At 37.6% G+C, this 20,444-nt stretch overlaps 2 protein-coding genes across 4 annotated transcripts; one reads left to right on the top strand and one right to left on the bottom strand.

Annotated features, from left to right (window-relative positions):
• The first annotated feature begins 2,178 nt into the window (after nt 1-2,178).
• On the top strand, nt 2,179-3,424 carry LOC137732249 (uncharacterized). The gene has a single exon (XM_068471552.1). The coding sequence runs from the start codon at nt 2,375-2,377 to the stop codon at nt 2,927-2,929; it is 555 nt and encodes a 184-aa protein (XP_068327653.1). The 5' UTR covers nt 2,179-2,374; the 3' UTR covers nt 2,930-3,424.
• Nucleotides 3,425-4,327: 903 nt separating this feature from the next.
• Nucleotides 4,328-11,184, bottom strand: LOC137732248 (DNA topoisomerase 1 beta-like). Of its 3 annotated transcripts, none has more exons than XM_068471550.1 (16): nt 10,940-11,184; nt 9,217-10,331; nt 8,832-9,026; nt 8,364-8,444; nt 8,075-8,134; nt 7,857-7,951; nt 7,557-7,713; nt 7,329-7,454; nt 6,974-7,054; nt 6,787-6,877; nt 6,526-6,659; nt 5,735-5,803; nt 5,552-5,641; nt 5,144-5,247; nt 4,891-5,059; nt 4,328-4,743 (listed from the first exon to the last, which is right to left on the bottom strand). In XM_068471550.1, exons 2-16 carry the CDS (start codon nt 10,294-10,296, stop codon nt 4,675-4,677), a joined length of 2,601 nt encoding a protein of 866 aa, XP_068327651.1. In that variant the 5' UTR covers nt 10,297-10,331; nt 10,940-11,184; the 3' UTR covers nt 4,328-4,674. The 3 variants fall into 3 exon arrangements, with proteins under 3 accessions (XP_068327651.1, XP_068327650.1, XP_068327652.1); XM_068471549.1 differs by having other exon boundaries at nt 9,163-10,331; XM_068471551.1 differs by lacking the exons at nt 6,974-7,054; nt 7,329-7,454; nt 7,557-7,713; ... (4 more) ...; nt 9,217-10,331; nt 10,940-11,184 and having other exon boundaries at nt 6,779-6,858.
• Nucleotides 11,185-20,444: the final 9,260 nt, after the last annotated feature.

A 20,444-nucleotide genomic window follows, 5' to 3' on the forward strand; every position in this document is an offset into this window, starting at 1 on the left:
AGACTTCGCTTGTTGACCAAAAGAAAAAATGCTTGGAGACTTTGCTGACTCACGTTTCATTGTCGTCATATGAACAAAAGGTTTGAATTCATATTCTTTTCTTATGGAAAGAGATCCGAAAATGATCTGTTTTACTAAGATTACCTGATCAAGTGATCCAGACCTTTTAAATTTCATTCAACGGCTCACTTGTTTTGATTCCTTAAAAATTGTAATAATTTTTTATCGTTAGATGAAATTTGGAAGACCCAAATCACTTAATCCGGTGATCTTAGTAGAAGAGATCATGATCTCTTTCCTTTTCTTATTTTCCTTTGCTTCCATTCAAATTTCAGTAACATGTTAAAATAATTTGGTCCACAAATATCTTTTGTTCTTGAATTAAAAAAACTGAGTAATTTTATAGATAATAAATTAAAGGGTACAAACATGTGTGTAATTGATATAATTTGGTAAACGATGGCAAACATGCTTCTTGAATCTTCAAATTCATTACCTTCTTAGCTCTTTCCTGTCAAACAAGGATGCTAATCAAAACTCTTTGAATGATTACTTCTTTTTAAATGTCCCAAACTAACGTAAAACTCAAATAAAATTAGTCTATTGCAACACGCTTATCCGCATTGTAATTGGCTTTTTATTGTTTTATAGGTTTTTTTTTTTTTTTTTTTTTTTTTTTTAATTTTGCTTATTTTTAAAAATAATAAAATATATTTTGAAAAATAATAAATGTACCCACCCACAGTTGATCAAGTGAATTTTTTTTTTTTGGATTAATATCAGTTTATTACCCTCAAGTTTCCTGATTTTCAACATTTAGTACATCAAGTTTTTTTCATCCTAGAGTGATACCTGAAGTCAAAATTTTGGAACAGTTTCATACATCCGTTAAGATTGTTGTTAAGTCAGCCGTTAACTGATGACGTAGCACCCGCGTAGACAATGACTGGGCGGTTGAGGCAGGCCATTCAAATCTGAGGCTAGGATTTCAGTAGGAGGAGAGGGATTGAAATCATAGGAGGGTAGGGTTTCGGAAGGAGGGGGATGAGGATCTAGGATTCGATTAGAGAAGGAGGGTTAGGGTTTGGTGGAAGAGCAGCCTCTATGGATTTGAGATTGGAGAAGCTTCGAGTGCCAGAGGTCCAGGGAGAGATGTGTGTTTGCTCCCTTAGACGAAAATTTTTGGGGAGGAAGGGAAGGTCCAATTTTTTTTATTTTGAAAAAAAAAATCCACGTGGACCCTTAATGACACGTGGTGCTCAGTCATTGTCTACATGGGCGTCACATCATCAGTTAATGAGAGACTTAACAGCTTAACTAACATATGTATGAGACTGTCCCCAAATTAACAATTTAGGTATGACTCTGGAATGAAAAAAACTTCATGTACCAAATGTTGAAAACCACGAAACTTGAGAGTAGTAAACTGAGATTTACCCTTTTTTTTTTTTTTTTTTGTTTTTGAAATCCTAGTGAGAGAAGAATAGTATTATGAAAGCTTCACACTTTTTGCAAAAGCTTCTCCCATATAAATAGAAACATAACTAATTATAAACCTAAACAACACTAGAAAATCTGATAATAAGAAAAATATTTGAGATAATTCTGCATGTAGTGCGATCTATTGTGTGCGTAAACTGATTCTACCTGTACATATTCACAAATAATTTCGCATATAATTCTCTCTTATATGTAAAATTATTTACGAATATGAATAGTTAGAATTAGGTGACGCGCACGCGCCTGATAAATCACACTACTAATAATTTATAAACACAACATGCCAATATCCCCAGAGTCCAAAACAAGACATTTTTTGTCTTCCACTCCACACAATATTATTTTTTATTTGTTATTTTGTTGCATATGGTAATAAAGTACTAACATTTCTCTCGTATGACATTCACCGGGCAACCGCAACACCAACTTGGCCCGTCTACTTGACGCCGTTACAGATGACCGACAGCAATGGCCAAGGGCCAGGAGTCAAGACCCCAACGACTCCGTTAAAACGGACTTCAAGTAGGGCCGACTGGTGCGAAAGACCCAGTCAGGTTCGGCCGGATTGTCTTTGAAAATAAAAAACCCTGGCGGGCCCCTCACGCGTCAAGCAGCGAAGGTGGGTAGAAACGTCATTCTCCTGATTCCTTATCTATAAATCCTTCATTTTCTCCTCCATCACACAAAACGGATTTGCAGGGAAAGATCCAACAGAGCGAAAAAATCCTCCTTCTTCCCCTTCATGTGAGGAAGAAGAAGAGGCCGCAAAAAAATCAAAAACAAAAAAAATTTAGAATTTTGTTAATTTCTTCTGGTTTTTTTCGATTTTTTGGTATTATTAGGTGTTTTGTTTTGGATTTTAGGGTTTGATATCATGGGGACTGAGATCTTACGGCCTCGGGATTGTCTGATCGAAAGGATCAGAGTCCCTCCGGCGTCGTTTTCGCGCCGGAAGAGCAGCTACTATGGGAACCCCGTTGTTAACCAGAATTACGTTTCTAACCCTAGATCTAGGAAGCCGGCGGTGCGATATGAACAAAGGAGAATCGAGGCGCAGCCACCGCCCGCGGTGGTCGCGAAGAGATCCAGCTCCGACGATGAACGTCAGGGCTTCAAGATGGAGAAAGTCACAATCTTGAGGCGCGGAGAGTCGCTGGACTCGAAGATGAATGAAAAGGGCGGTTTGGCTGGTACTGGGACCGAGAGGCCGCGGCCCGGCCCGGAAACGGTACAGAAGCAGGTGCGGATAGTGGATCTGAGGTCTCCGGTGGGTGGTAAGACCAACGTGTACGCCGGATCGTCGTTCGTGGTGTCGCCGGAGCCGATCGCCCTCCCGTTGCCGTCGTTTTCGAGGAAGAAGCAGGTGTCAAAGGTCGTTGACGACGACTCGGCAACCCGAGACCTGAGGCGGTTGCTCCGGCTCGGTTGAAAATGGAAGATCCGGATCCGAGGACCCGAGAAGGACCGTGAATGGATCCGGACCCGATACGGTTCTGTCCTTCGTCGTCTGCTCGGTTTTTCGGGTCGAATCTGTCCGTGATTTTTTTAAACGGAGGTTGATCTGGAATTCCGGGAAAGACGGGGGCGAATTAGTAATTACCTACTGTTTGGGTACTCGGTAGCTAAATCTTATCACGTTGTTGTGGGAGAAGGGAAATATTTTGGTGTTTGTTGATGAATTTGGGGTTTATGGGTAAATTAAAAGTTAGGATGGGGTGAAAATGGGAGGTAGAAGAAGAGAAAAATGCGGGAAGTGTTGGGGTTGATTCGTAATATGTGGAAAATTAATTAGTGAGTAATTATGTGGTTTGTGGGTGGGCTGTGGAATTGTGTTTATGCTCTGTTGGGAAATTGTAGTTTGTATCCATAATAATGGATTATTGTAAAAAGAAAGATGAAATTTATATTTTATTTTAAATTAATTCTGTCTTGTTTTATGTTGCGGGTTCGATTTTCACTTATTTTTCTTTCCCTTAACAATGACAACTAACATTTATTAAAAATAAGATTTTGTATAACTGAAAAATGTCACATGAAAGCTATAAAAAGTAGGGAGAGTCGAGCGTTTGGAAAAAACAACTTATGTGTGACATTATATTATAATACGCGTGACATCATATCATTGACTCCTGGGTGCTACAATGAATTGGTACCTCTGTTGTTTATTTTATTTGTTGAAGTGCACCAGTAACATGAAAGTTGCTCGACTCAATAGGGCTGTATGTGTATTTGTTCAGGGGAGAAGACACCGCATTGGTGGTCAATCCGTTACACAGAAGGCTTTCTGATACAAGGAGCTCTGGGTACGTATCAAATGTAAATCCAATTCTCATCAATTTCATTTCATGTTCCTCTCGTATTTAAGTAATCAAGTATCTTTCTCATTCATATCTTTTACCACTCCAAGTAAGACAACATGCCCTAGATGAAGGCCTGATGATTCTTATAGGTCAGAACGATCCGGCCCGAAAAGTCGAAGCCTTGAGCTTTGAACACCTTGCGGTATGCATTGTGCTATAACAATTCGTAGAAAAGATACAATCTTGTAAAACAAGGAAATAGTAAAAACATACTACGAAATGATTTCCACAGACTACTTTTCTTCCGCCACACTCCTCCCCTTTTTCCCGAGTCCTTAGAATCAACAAGAGTGCGGGAGATGAAAATCACTACCCATACACATTTACACCTCCATAAATCACCGGTATCAGGATTCAAGGGCAATATTAGAGGTAGAAAATCTTTACATCAAGTAGCAATGCTGGAAACAAATCGAATTTCGCTGAAAAAACATCGACCCGAAATTCGAGAATTTCATAGAGAACAATGACCAAAAAGTAAACAGCGCAACCTTCAGCTGCCTGTTGAATGTAACATAAATATCTTTAGAATCAGTATAAAGTTCTCAGAGTTCAAATAAAACAATTGCTGGGATCCAAGGAAAAGGAAACACAAATGGAATGTCAAGAAGGTGGCAAGGCTACACAGCCAGTCGGATTAGATTAGATTAGATTAACATACAAGAAGAATTTTCAGCCGAATGAGAAAAACACGATGAGAAAAAAGAATAAAAATGTCTTCTATAACCGAACGAAGAAGGTAAGTCGGGTCTGTTTTCGCTATTTTTTTTCTCAATTTGAAATGGAGGGGATGGGCGAGCAACATTTCCGAGAATCAGAATCTGAAGTCAGGCTCCACTCGCATTGCCCAAGAAAACTTTGCGAGGAGCGACTTGTTGAATATCTGTATCATTGGCAAATGGTCAAGCATATAGCAGCTTAAACAAAGAACTAGCCAACATTTTATCGAAATGAAAAGTATCTATTGATCGGCTGAACTACTGTCGATAGTAATATTTATTTCAAAAACAAACTCACAAGAAGACGTTACCTTCTCAATGGGAACTTCATGTCGCTTGCACCAAGCAACGGTGATCCTAGGGTCAAGATAGTTGATTTTCGACGTTCCCAATGCCACTGTTTTCAGATCCTCTTTAATTCTCATATCCAGTTCCATTTTTTCTATCTTTGCATTTGTTTGAGCTATCTTCCTCTCCAAACTGTGTCAATCCAAAAGTTACTTCACAAGGCAATATCCGTACGTGATGGAAACTTGGTCCAAATAAGCAAAAAAGTAAACTTACGCTTCCGGGGTCAAATTTTTCTTTTGCTTTCCATCAGCATCTTTCAGTGGGGGCTTTCCTTTTTTGGCCCTGTCCAAATCCACTTTCAGCTCTTTCAGGTTGCCCTACCGCCAAAAAAAAAGAATTAGTTCCACAGCAAGAAATAAACATGCATTTCAAATTAATTTTCAATGACGTAAGTCTATTAAACCCACTCAGACAAAGAGGTTTCTGTTCTCCAACTTTATTCTCGTACTTTTTAGCTACGTGATAGAGAAAGGGTGGTTGGTCTAACACTCTAACTTCCAGATCATCAACCAAGACTTTTTCCCAAAGCGCAAGTTACACCATCACCCTACTTTTTACTGACTTTCAGTTTACAAACGCAGCCACCTAAAATTTCAGTTAAGTCCCAGATAAGGTCATTACCTGAAGTTCAGCAATCTTCTCAGTTAACTTAGACATTTGTGCACTGTGAGACTTTGAGACAGTACGCTGATGATTACAAATAATGGCAACCTGCAATGAAATGCCAAAAATTGTAGATGCTGCTGAGTAAAAGTAACAGTGCTATTAGCTCAGTACAAATTCTCAAGGGATTGACTGCCACACCTCTTTGTTTGCATGCTGATAAACAACGAGTTTCTCTGAAAGATCTCCATCTTTGGTTTCCTTGTTCAACTGCCATCAGGCCAAGGCAAGGAAGAAAGATAAGAAGAATCGTCATAACAGGAAACTAAATTAGAGAGGGGAAGGAGAACAAAAAAGGGGAACCACACAAAACTAGAAATTTGGTAGAAATCAAGAGCAAGCTAAGAAATCCCTTAGTATCCTTGTTAATGCTGTATATCATACAAATGAGTCCCATAATCTAAGTAACGAGGATTCAGGATTTGACAAAGGAGGAGCCTCTCATCTCAACCATACTGAATATATGACAATAACAGTGTCATCAGATATATACAAAAACTATTTAGTCAACAAAGCATTTACAAATCATCAAAAAATTTACGAGACGAAACTAAATTTAGGGAGTTTCCCTCAATTTCTACCAAATAACACTGTACAATGCACCCCATTTTGGTTATCGCTCCGTTTCAATAATGCTTGCATGTAGATCAACTTTAATTTGCTTTGACAACAAATAAAAGAAAATTTTCAAAAATTTTCCCAAACCAAATGTCATTAAGTATAACTGCACCGGGTTTGTATATGTAAGAACAGTAATTTTTCTAATCTGCACAAAAGCTCCTCATGATTCATGATTAGGATTTTCTCCCATCCTGAGGTGAGACTCAGAATTTTCTTCTGAATCATTAACTCTTATTCTTATATTATAGAGGATATAAAACATATAAGAGCAGTACAAGGTTCAAAGACAGTGAAAGCCGGTATCAACTTACTATGTTATCCAATGTGATAGATGCATTGTAGGTACGAAACACTTTCGCTGTAAGGCCATCCATTTTTTCCTTTAGATGAGCATTCAGTCTACTGGTATCCAACAAGTCAAAAAGATCATCACTGCCACTTTTCCCTGGAGCAAATAGAAAAAGAAAGTTGATCACATTCATGGGCTTCAATTACCACAAAAAAAAAAAAAAAAAAAAAAAAAAAAAAAAAAAAAAAAAGGAAATATCAAAATTAGAAAGCCACCTACTCACCAGACTGGAACTGCATAATTGCCTTGTAAACAGGAATCTCAACTTCAACAGTATTTTCATATCTGATTGAATCTTTACCAAGGAAGTTGAACTGAAATTATAAAAACAAAAGTTGACTGGTTATTTAATGGTGATAATACAGTGGAAAACTACCTACAATGATTTTAAATTTAAGCATTAGCATCACCTCCAACGAGTTAGGGGGGATTGCTTTTACATTCTCTACTTTTAAAGTGCAGCAACCAACAGTATCGGCTTCATCATCATCCTGCAAGAGAACAACCAGTAAATTCAGGCATAAAAAAATTCTGTCCACTTCTTTGTGGACAAATGGTTTGAAACTATGATTCTTAAGCTTGCTCTAGCTAAGAGATCATATTACTGTAATCATATCACTCTGCCAATACCGGAGAGCTTTTCCATGGCCTCACTAATGTTTATATCACTTGTTTGCCTAAATTACCTCGTTCAATAAAAATGGCATAAACATATAAAGGCCAATTGCTTCTATGTACAGCTGAAGTAAGGTTCACATACAATACCTTCTCATTGCCCGCCCTGAGGGCAAGTTTATCAATGAGATAGGTAGCAACCGCAATCTGCCGCTTAGACACATCTTTACTAGTAAAATCCTTGGTGTATGAAGCCCTGATTTTTCCTATGCAGTCCTGCACTCAAAATAGCAGGGTTTCGTCAATATGAAGACAAGCATCTTCTCTGTTATCCAAAGAAACTACTAAAAGCTCATGGGCATATCTCCATCTACGCACTGTCAATCTCCTTGCTTTATCATATTTCAGCTCGTCACTTTTCCCCTTCAAGGAACTACTAGGTGCCAGAAATACGTATTTGAATTCCTTTTGATTAATTGGATCATTCCAGAAAGCTAACCATGTAACTGTATTGTCATGTCTTACTTCTTTCCAGCTGTAGCACATGTTAATTTAAATCAAAATTAATTAATATGGAAAGCACACAAAAATAAATATAGTACAAAAGCATCATCCTTTGAATATCTGAAAGTAAATGAGTTGTTTTGCTTTCTAATTGGAGATCATGAAGAACAAAACCTTTCACCAGGGATGGGACATTCCGGAATTGGGGCATCCTTTCCTATATTAATTGTAACATCACTTGGACGAATCCGTCTTTTCAGCTTTCCCGACTGATACCATACATAGAAAGCATTAACAACGACATATACAATTGACCAGATAGCCACCACATATCAAACTATCTTCTCATGGACAACTCTGAAATATGTATCACAGAGAAAATAATATCAAACCTTTGGATGCTCTCCACGGCCTCGAAATAACCCAGGTGGTTCAACTCTGAAGTTTCCAACCTATATTAATATTGCAATCACACAAATCACTAATGTAAACTTTTCATGTAATGATAAAAGGCAAAGAAAAGAGGTATGCTACTATCTTCTTATTATAACAAGGAAACCTAATTCATATAATCAAATAGGAAGGATTGACAGAAAAGCACCATAAATTTTGTAGATATATTACGGATGGGATAATCAGATTGAAACTTAGGCTACAGGAGAAAAGCAAGTAAGAGATAACCTTCTCCTTATCACCATCAACCTCGGCCCACATATACTTCTCCTCTTGTTTCAGTTTCTCCTCCTTCAAGGCCTTCTTCTCCTGAATCAACAGAAGATTACCTATAAATTTTGACTTAAATATATAAAACAACTAGCATAGCATATGAAGCCCTGGAGGACAATCAATGTATAATATATAGAATAGTCAAGTGATACTTAAAGAATCTTTCTTATGTAAATGACCGAGTATCAGGAAAGGAAAGCACTGGTAATTCTTGTTATTCCATCTTGACTTAACAACATATTGTGGCTTTTTATGACAAGTGACAACTGATGTTGATTGCAAGCATGCTTGGGAAAGATGCAATTGGACAAAGACTTTCAATCCTATCTTGTGATTTAAATTAATGTTTTGAATTGTAATCAAACTCAAAATGTTAGCTTTATTTGATTTGATTATGGATATATGTTAGAGCCACCAACTTACTTCCGTGCTCATTTGTTTCTTCTTTTCCTTTTCATTCTGATACCAGTCATATATTGGCGTAAAATCACAAGCATCCAATTTCTGAATTACATGGTTCTTCCCAAGAAACTTATGCCAATCAGCCCAGAAATTGATTCTGAATGTTTCTTTTTGTACATAATCAGTATCTTTCATCACTGCATACATTGTTGCAACCTGCACTTATAAAATTTCAAGCGTAAGTATAGTAACTTGCAGAAACTACGAGGAAAGTAATCTAAATTAAAGAGAACTGAATTCATTAAGGTACTAGAATATACAAAGCAGAAATAAAGATGAGTGAGACAGACACCTCCTCTTGTTCAGGAGTCAAGGTAACTGGCTTCCCATTATAGAGCATCTTTACCCCATGAGGGTTGTATGGAGGCGGGAAAATGACACCATTGTGTTTTAAAGTAATCCATTTTATCTGCCCATCGTTAGAGCCCGGTGGCTTTGTTGTCGACTTAGAATACTTTGAAATTTTTGAAGCTTTTTGGCCCTTCTTGATCGTTTTCTTGATTGAGGATGAACCAACTTTGGTTACCTTTAGCTTTGTCAGAGATGTTTTACTATCCGATGCAACTTTCTTACTCCTCTGGGAAATTGGAATGAAGTCATCATCATCATCATCTTCTTCCTTTGGTTCTTGTTTGGCTGATACCTGCTTATTCTTTGCAGATGTAGAAGAATCTGAAACTTTTGGCCTTTTAGCTGAACAGTTCTCAGAAGAATTGACCTTATCTAGAGGCCTCTTACTAGAGACCACAGATGAAGCTTTGCCTTTATCCATTGTGCTGGAACCATTCTTCTGAACTTTTGAAACAACGGGCTTCCTTTCGTTAGAATCATAAGGCCGACTGCCTGATGTTCCCAACTTGGACTTCGGTGCAATCCTTGATGATAAAGGTTTATCATCATCCGAATCTTCAGAAGGTTTCACTTTCCCCAGTCTGGCACCTATCGGTTTTTCATCTTCAGAATCACTATTTCCTTGAGCAAGATGTTCAATAGAATTAATTTCCTCCTTAATTGTGGTAGACTTATTCTGTTCTGACAACCGCTTTGACTGACCATTTAATGTAGTCAACGGTGGTGCTTTGGATACTGGTGATGCCCTAGATGAAGTTGAAGCTTTTGAATTTGATACTGGTGATGCCCCAGCAGATGAAGTTGAAGCTTTTGGGCTTGCTAGCGGAGATTTTGCTGGTGGTGATTTGGTTGATGGAACCATCTTACCATTTTGAACACTCGAGTTTAGACCATTGGAAGAACGTTGCTCAGATACCTGCTTCCCTGGTTGTCCAACTTGCCTCTCAGCTGATAATTTCTTTGCTTCAGCGTTTAATTGATTCGGTTTAGATTTTGTGCTGTACCGTTTGAATACTAAAGGTTCATCATCCTCGTCTTCACATAGATTCAGTTTAGTAGAACTCTGAACAGCCATTATCCAACAATATACTCAGGTGGCATGTAAATCACCTAAATTTGTTCAAAACACAACTTATCTTTCAAGATGGATACAATACCCCAACAACAATTATATCGAAACCCCAACTCTGAGGCTAAATCATTAACTATCGACAACGAAAGAAATATTCTCATCGTGATAATCAAATACATCCAATTATATGATGACACCAGAACATAAACTCTTGCACAGATTGTAAAAAATTCGAAACATGATGATATTTTCAGATTCTCTGCTACTTGAATTTGTTTCCCTATTGATATTCCAATTCAAACTTTAGCATTTAATCAATTACCCAGTTATTTAAAGTGATCAAAACTACAAAATCAATACAAATTGCACAGCCAAGTAACTGAAAAAACTTAGCTGACCTAATTCCTAAACTTCTAGGGCAGCCTAAACAATGGACATAAGGGGTAAAAGAAAGCCCTAAAAATTTAAGAGTTTGCCTACAAAATGAATTAAGGACTGGAAATATTGGCTGGGAATCTAATAGAACAAACCCTAAATTTGAAATCACCGTGATCGCAATCAGAGAGGATATCGTATGCACATGATGACATGCAGAGAAAACAAACCCTAATGGGGCAAAAATCAAAAGAAAGAGATTAAGGCGTACTTGTTCGTCAAAGAATAAATTGAGTTTGCAGCTTCTGATCTCTTAAATTAGGGCAAATTCGAAAGTCTTATTGAACTGATTGAATTGATATTTGGGAAAAGATGGCCACCACAGTTACCGTTCTAAGTGAGAGAGAGAGAGAGAGAGGGTGAGCTTCGGTTTTGTGATATCGGATTTGTGGAATGTAGGTGAATGAAAATTGGTTTCGGCCTTAGGCCTCAGGGAAAGGCTTTTACAGAGGTAACAATGACAAACCAGATAATGTGCAGTGTTTACAATATCAGTATTGTTACAAAATTGTATTTAAGTGTGATTGTGTAAATTTTAACGGAATTGTTATTAGCACTTCAAAAATTTCATTCTACACTTCTCATTTATTTTTCTTTCTAATTATAGAAATTTTGGGATGTCAAATAAGACTTTTTGAGTGCTAATAACAATTCCCAATTTTAAATTAAATTTGATACTAGTTATTCTTATTTATTAGAACTTGTATCCTTTGGAGTAGAAAGATTCTTTCCTTCCTTATTACCATAAATAAAGGTAAGGGAATAACACATAATCTACACAACCCTACAAACACATCTCTTTCTACTCTCTCTCTCATGCTCCCTTTCTCCTCTATAAAATAAGCCACAACACGTTATCAACACGCTCATACCGTTGCGCTTAGGAATCTAACGTGGAAGTTTTCTGCATCAAACAAGTTCATCAATATCATCACACAATCAATTCTTTCAAAACAACGGTTTTTATCTTGATATTTTGGCAGTCATAATAGCATGAACATTCATCATAATGCATGATTCAACATTACGTTTTTTGAATTTTAGATTCTACATAAATTGTTTATGTGAATTGATATTGCCATGAATTGCATCATGTATATGTCAATGCATTGAATTATATGATGGATATGCATGAAATTGAATTAATTTTACAATCTGGAAATTGAAAAATTAAAAATAAAATAAAATTCTAGGGTTAATTGAAAACCCAACCCGCGAGCAAGCCGAGACCACGGAGCATTTTGGGCTTTAAACCCAGAACCAAAAACAATGGCATGCCATTCTTGGTGACTTGCAGTCACCGCCAACATGGCCTTGGCCGAGATTCTTCAAAATGTCACTAGAATTTGAAGCCCCATTTTTTCGAATTCATGGATTCTTGGTTTGCAGGACGTCGAGACTAGTTTCTCTATCACAATCGAGGTTCCTTGTTAAAATCCGATTAGCATCGACGTTTTTCTTACCCAAAACATGGCCGCCAACAACAGCGTCGATGGGCTCACCTTCAGTGGCATCGCCTAACAATGCTAGGATGTTCTTTGGTCCTTACCCAAGCCCATCTGAGCTTGGCTAAACCTCGATTCAAACACCAGCCCTTTGGGCTCTGGTGTTTCTCTAAGCCCACTAGAGAGATTTGTTTCTCTGAGCGCACATATTGCAGCCCATAACTAGTTGCTCAACCCAAGCGTGACACCAGCCCGAGGGCTATGGTGTTTTCCCTGCCCGCGTCACCTTGAATCCCAACTTTTGGTTGGTGCATCCGTATACCCATACGCGCATGATCCCAGCTCGCTGCTAGAGAGTTGGTGCACCACATTGTGTCACACTCGAACCACGCCCATTTGGGCCTCTGGTATATTCGGCCTGCAGCCGACACTTTAATTTTGGTTTGAAGTCCAAATAATTAATCCTATTATTATAATACAATAGACCTTGAAGATCTATTTGCATATTTCTGTATATATATTTGTGATTGTCTACAGGAACATATGAACCTAAAGTTCATAATTCTTTCGAAACCTGAAGTCGTGCTGTGTTTGAAAACTTGAAGTTTTCATTAAAAACATCACCCATGAAAACCCGAAACTTTTTCATGTAACTGTAAACCAATCATTGCCTATTAGAACTTGAATGTTCTACTCCTATGTGAATGGATTGATTTTTTTTTCCTCCATTACACTAACCACATTCTTGTCCATTTATTTTGCTATAAGGACATGTCAAATTTGAACAAACTCGACCTCACCGCTTTAGAGGTCTCTAAAAGAAACTACCTCAAGCGGGTCCAAGATGTGAAGCTCTACCTCACCGCAAAGAATTTGCATCCCGCCATTGAAGATGAGATGGATAACCCAATTAGCAAAGCTGAGAAAGCCACTGCCATGATCTTCATTTGAAGACACATTCATGATGCACTGTAAACTGAGTACCTTGTTGAGGAAGATCCATGAACACTTTGGGTTGCTTTGGGTGATCGTTTTGATCACCAAAAGGACATCTTCTTGCCTGATGCAAAACATGACTGGCAACATCTATGCTTACAAGACTTTAAATATGTGAATGAATATAATGCTGAAGTTTGTCGAATCCAATCACTTCTCAAGTTCTGTAATGAGAACTTGAATGAAGATGATCTCCTGGAGAAGATCTATTTGACCTTTTTTGCTACCAATATTATCCTACAACAAAAATATAGGGCTCAAAAGTTTACTAAGTTTTCGGATTTGATCTCTATTTTACTTTTCGCTAAAAAAACAGAATCAGTTGTTGATGAAAAATCATCAAGCTCGACTTACTTGGGTAACTGCTGTGCTTGAAGCACACTATAGCACACACCAACGCCCAAAACGCCAACATAGGCGTGGTAGGGACGGCCATAAGCCATCCGGTCAAGGTCAACAGAGCCAAGGCACATCTAAGAGAGGAAATGTAATATCTTGTATTTAAAAAAAAAAAAAAGTATATATATGTACATGTGTATGTATACGTGATTAGTATTTCTATGTTACCAAATTTTTTGTAATATTTTTTTTTTATGAAAATCTATTCTTATGTACTTGTGTTTCTCTGTTTTGGTTTAAAATCACTTTACATAAATACCTAACTAGTCTTTGTGCCTACTAGTGTACTTGTACGTAGTTTTTAGTGAAGTTTTATGAGAGAAAATTGGAGCTTTTACCAAACTTCATTTGCATGCCTATTGATTGTAGACTTACCCATGTATTTTGATCTAGGAATAAAACTTAAGCCAAAGCTCAAGTGGCCTTAGATGCTTGTATCCACCTTGCATGATATTGATTAACTTAACACATGTCTCTTTTCCATTTGAACACATACCATTATCAATGATTAGGTTAACATTTGGTGTGTTTCTATTGGAACACATATTAGGGCTAATGATTAGCATAAACATTTGTTTTCTTTCTATTGGACCACATAATATGGTTAGTGATGAGGACAACACTTATTGCCTTGGTATTGGAACACATTGTTTGTCTAATGATTGGCACCACACTTGGTTTCTTTCCAACGGAAGAGACATGGAGAAAATAAAGAGGAAGAAGAAGAAAAAAGAAAGAAAAAGAACAACTCCAACAAAAAGCCATTCTCCCTTTCATATTACCTCTTATTTTTCATTTACATATTGTTGAGGTTTTAAGCCATATTTCATTGTATTTGTAAGTCTCTCATATATAGTGAAATACAATGAAAGCAAACCCTAGTGGATGTAGTCGATTTGGCGAACCACTTAAATCTTGTGTTGTTTATGCATTTCTATTTTGGCGATCATTGCCATAAGAAGCACTCCCACCACACCATCGAAAATATCCATTAAATTCCCTTGAGAATGTTGTAAAATAAGAGAGACAAATCCCAGAAAATGCATGAGAGCTTACCCAACATAATTGCTCTATGGAACTCAAATGGGTTTATGCATCAATATCACCTAGAGAGAGATGGAGTAAAATGGTAAAGTAATATTTCTCAATTAGATTGTTGTATCCATACTATATATTATTGATAAGATAATACGATTTTGTCTACAAACAATTTGATTGGTGTTGCAGATATAATACAATTTTGGCTACTAACAATCTGATTAGTGTTGTAGATGTTATAGAGCATGTGATTATTGATATCCTTGTTACATGGCATATACATAAGCATTCTTGTAAAGTAAGAAAAGAGTTAAGTTGTGTTTGAGTTGTGAGGATATTCAAGGGCCGAAGTTTACCTTGAATATAAAAATAATGAACCTTGTATATGTCAGGCGTCAGGTGCAGGGCTTGAGTATACAAATTAGTTGATTATAAAAATAATGAAATCTTGTATATGTCAGACATCGGGGGAAGAGCTTGAATATATAATTGGGCGTCGGGGGAAGTGCCTATATAATAAAGTGGAATCTGAGAATTTAATTATAAAAATTGGTTTAAGGGATGAATATGAGTTAACTCATATTCTAAGGTATTCGGAGCCAAGCGGTATAAGTATGGTATGGGACGTGCAGGCTTTGATGCCTTAGGTATGTGTTAGCGGGATTAGAAGGGAGTGAGTACATTTATGCATCTCATTTGAGTATATTTTATGTATTTACAAGAATTGTCACATTTTAATTATTATTTTGCTAGTAGTTTCGGTTATAAAGTAATTTGTACACTATTTTATTCCGATGCGTATTCAATAAACTTTATGTATGTAAAATTTAATTTAATTTTCCACCATATCTTGGTTGTAGAATTTATTTCTATAGCTAAGATATGACTCACACCCTAACTCGTGAATAGTCTTTATTCGTGGGTCAGGGTGTGACAAGAAAGCAAGCCAGAAGCATCCTAACCTCACTCTCAAGGCCCCAAACTTCAAGAATAAGGGCAAAGCACCTGACACCATGGATGCGGACATGTGCTACCATTGTGGTTCAAAGGACCATTGGTCGTGTGTTTGTCGTGTTCCCTAGAAGGTTGTAGCTGAATATCATTCTCGTCGTAAAAAGTTTAATCAAACTTATACAAGTGGATGAACTAGAGAGTACCAAAATGGAGATTTTTGACTTTCAGGAGGCTATTACCCCTATGAAAGATTAGAATCTTAGACATGAACTATTTTTAGTTGCATTTTAGAATAATAGGGCCAAATTCCACCTAGTGGCCGATCCCGCTCTTTGTTTTTTGTTTAAGTTGAACAATTTTCCTTTATGTTTGGATTATTTGTTGGTGATTTGTTTTTGGATATTAAGTTTTTTTTAATTACCATCCTTGAATAATTAAATTGTTTTGAATGGATATTTGTTTCTAGAACTTTTGGGAAAGTTAGTTGTTTGGCAGATAGTGCAACCATGCACACTGTTTTGTGTGAACGCATCTATTTCACTAACTTCATACCTAAGAATGCACCTCTGACAACCCTATCAGGCCCATCCAACTTGATTGAAGGATACGGTAAGGCACATACAATATTTTCCAATGGTACAATCTTGACCATTGATGAGACACTTTATTCTCCACGTTCCGGAATAACGTTGTTGAGTTTCAAGGACATTGGAGATAATAATTACAATGCTAAAACCTAAGTAGAAAATGAAGTTAAATTTTTGTGCATCACTTCCTACGAATATGGCTAGAAGCGTATTCTAGAGAAGATAGAGCATATCCCGAGTGGTCTGTATACTACAACTATACACCATATAGAGAGCCACTATATGGTCGGCCCTACATTAGGGACCGCGCACAAAATTACACTTTGGCATGATCGTTTAAGACATCCTGGATGAACAACAATGCGTCGTATCCTTAAATCATCACACGGGCATTCACTAACCCGAAGTTTGGGTTCAATTCAAGGAATCACATGCTAAACCTGCTCCATAGGAAATCTTATCATTAAGCCTTCTTATGCTTAGTTTGAATTCTCCTATTTTCTACAAAGGATTCAGGGGGACATTTATGGACCGATTCACCCTCCATGTGGATCATTTAGATATTTTATGGTTTTGGTTGATGCTTCCATCCGTTAGTCACATATGTGCTTGTTATCCACAAAGAACGCCACATTCTCTAAACTGTTGGCTCAGGTTATCAAGCTCAGGGCTCACCACCTTGATTATCCAATCAAATCTATTCGATTGGATAATGCTGGAGAATTCACATATAAAACTTTTAATGACTATTGCATGTCGGTTGGCGTTGAAGTTGAACATCCAGTACCCCATGTACACACCCAAAACGGTCTGGCAAAGAGATTCATTAAATGCTTACAAATGATTGCTAGATCGTTGGTTATACATACCAAGCTACCGATTGCTGCTTGAGGCCATGCATTATTGCACGCATCCATGTTGCTCCGCCGGAAGCCTATTATAACCCAACCGTATAGCGTTATTCAGTTAGGTACCAGATACGAACTTGACTTATCGCATCTACATGTTTTTGGTTATGCGGTTTATGTGCCTATTTTGCCGCCTTTACGTACAAATATGGGGCCTCACCAAAGGATGAGAATCTATGTCGGATATGATTCTCCTTCAATTATCCGTTACTTAAAACTTTGATAGGCAATCTATTTACCACTTGTTTCGCGGATTGTCACTTCTATGAGACAGTTTTCCCATTGCTAGGGGGAGATAAGAACGTCACCGTTCCTTAAGAATGACACAAATTTATTGTGGACGACTCCCACTTTGTCTCATTTAGATCCCCGCACTGCTTAATTTGATACTGAAATGCAGCGTATATTAAATTTTCAGAGCATGCCAGATGCTTTCACGAATCTAGTGTGATTGACAGGATCACATATTACAGCTGCGAATGTGCCTAGAAAGATAGACGTACCAAATGTATGACAGATTTCCCTCCTGGTGGCCCATGATACCACTTTGGCCGATCCACGTACATTAACGGCTAGCTAGTCCTTTGCCCCTACACAAAAGAATGGCAGACCACTTGGTCCAAATGATTCACACCCCCAGAAGAGGAAACCCACGACACAGACCCCTGTTGAGCCTACCGTGAATCCGACTGTCGCTTCCTCATTCTATCCAACTCATGAGGAAACTCTATATTACGGAAACGTCTTTCAAAAGATGAATCCACCTCCCGAGAATCATGAGATTTCGGTCCATTATGCTAGCTTGGATGATATGTGTGTAGAAGTGAGATAAACATTGGCGTTGCATTATCATATGCAGTAGCTATTGAGATTATGTTGAGCGATGATATTGAACTCTATTTCATTAATGACGTCGACGTAGAACTAATTGGTCAAACTGGAAACAAGCAATCTAAGTCGAACTCGATTCGCTTATGGAACGTAAGGTGTTTGGAGCTGTAGCTTTTACTCCTCCACATGTAAATCCCGTTAGCTACAAGTGAGTTTTTGTTTAGAAGCGTAATGCGAAGAATGAAATTATGCGTTACAAAGCTCGTTTTATTGTTCAAGGCTTCTCACAACGCCCCGGGATTGACTATGATGAAACTTATTCACCCGTTAAGGATGTGATTACTTTTACTATCTTATTAGTTTGGTAGTTTTCGAAAAACTGAGTATGCAATTGATAAAAGCAGCAACTGTGTATCTATATAGGGATCTTGATATGAAAATTTATATGAAAGTTCCTGAATAACTTACATTGATTGGATCAAATATTTCCAAACCCCGAAAAATGCTCTCAATTCGGCTGAGGCGTTTACTCTATGCTTTGAAGTAATCCTGAAGAATGTGGTATAACCGTCTGAGTGAGTATTTGACTAGTTAGGGATATGTGACCAACAAACTATGCTATTGCGTGTTCATTAAGAAGTCACATTTTGGTTTTGCGATTGTTGCAGTTTATGTCGATGACTTGAACCTCATCGAAACTCATGAAGAGCTCGAGAGGATTGTTGCGCACCTGAAGTTGGAATTTAAGATGAAGGATCTATGATAGACTTGATACTGTCTCGGTCTTAAGATAGAGCACCGTTTAGATAGAATCTTAGTACATAATTCGAACTAAACTCAGAAGGTGTTGCACCACTTTAACAAGGATAAAGCAAAGCCTTTGAGTACTTCTATGGTCATTCGATCGCTAAATATAAAGCAAGATCCCTTCCATCCGAAGGAGGATGATGAGATTTTGGAGCCTGAAGTTCCTTATCTAAGTACGATAGACGCTTTATTGTATTTAGCTCAATGCACTAGACCCAACGTTTCATTCACTATTAATCTTTTGGCAAGATACAGTAATGCATCGACACGCATACACTGGATTGGTGTTAAAGATATTTTTTGTTACCTTAAGGGTACTATGGATCTCAGCATGTTTTATCCCTATGAATCCTCGATTGAGGCCGCACCCCTCATATCTTAAGTCGATTTTTGCCCTGTTGGTTATGCCAATGCAATATACTTATATGATCTGCACAAGGCGTGCTCTCAAATGGGTTATGCCTTTACCGTTAGAGGCACCGCAATCTCTTGGAGGTCAACTAAATAGACCTTAGTTGCCATTTTGTCTAACCATGCTGAAATTCTCGCTTTACATGAAGAAACTCAAGAATGCTTCAGGCTGAGAGCGGTTGTAGGCCATATTTGAAGCTTCTATGATCTTCGCCTTATCGTTGACGTGCCGATGACGATCTATGAAGACAATGCAACATACATCGAACAGCTCAAGAAGGGTTACATCAAAGGAGACAACACCAAACACATTGCGCCAAAGTTTTTCTCACATCAATAACAAGAGTATTAGAAGATTGAAGTCATGCAAATCTGTTCACAAGACATTCTGGCTGATCTCTTCACCAATTCACTACCGAAGGCGACGTTTCAAAAGCTTGTTCAAGGAATTGGTATGCGTAAACTTTTTGAGTTGTAACATTATTAGTTCTCTTTGGAATTATGTCAAATGCAGGGGGATTATCCTGAAATATACTTGCTTGATCTTAATGTACTTTTTTTCCCTACGATTAAGAGCATTTTCCTCGCTAGGTTTTTGCTACCTAGCAAGGTTTTGACGAGACACCTACCTTGGGTTGATCATATCCCTGATAAAGTCTTATAGATATTTCATTTGACTTTGCATTTCTCACGTATTTTTCCTTAGACTATGGATTTTGTCCCTACTTGGGATTTACCATAGCCATTGGGTTTTTTGGTGAGACTTAGTTCCATATGCAAGTTCCTACTTTACTTTGAGGCTAGTATGTTCCCAGAATCTGTTTTGACGAGTCGACTTCCTCAACTCTACATGATGTCGAATCTACTTGAGTATTTACACACTCAAGGGAGAGTGTTATAAACATTGTATTTCAGTGTGATTATTTAAATCCTAGATTAAATTTGATACTAGTTATTCTTCCCTATTAGGACTTGGATTCCTTGGAGGATAATGATTCTTCCCTATCTTATTACTATAAATAAAGACACTGCGTAAAGGGAATAACACATCTTATACACAACCCTACAAATACATCTTCTCTCCCTACTCTCTCTCTCTGTCGTGCCCCTCTCTCCTTTGTCAGATAAAATAAGCCACAACAGGTATCAGTGGAATTATTGATATGCAAATTAGTGCAAATATCGACTAATATATCGAATATAGATATCGATATCAGCTAATTTCGATGGAAATGATGGAAATTTAAAATGAAACTCTATAGATTGTCAAACATTGAAAAAGTTAAATCTGGTACATGAGTAAATCTGAGTTGGTGAATTTTGGGTCGAGCTTTATCCAT

This window comes from Pyrus communis, chromosome 4, assembly GCF_963583255.1.
Source record: "Pyrus communis chromosome 4, drPyrComm1.1, whole genome shotgun sequence".
Taxonomy (NCBI): domain Eukaryota; kingdom Viridiplantae; phylum Streptophyta; class Magnoliopsida; order Rosales; family Rosaceae; genus Pyrus; species Pyrus communis.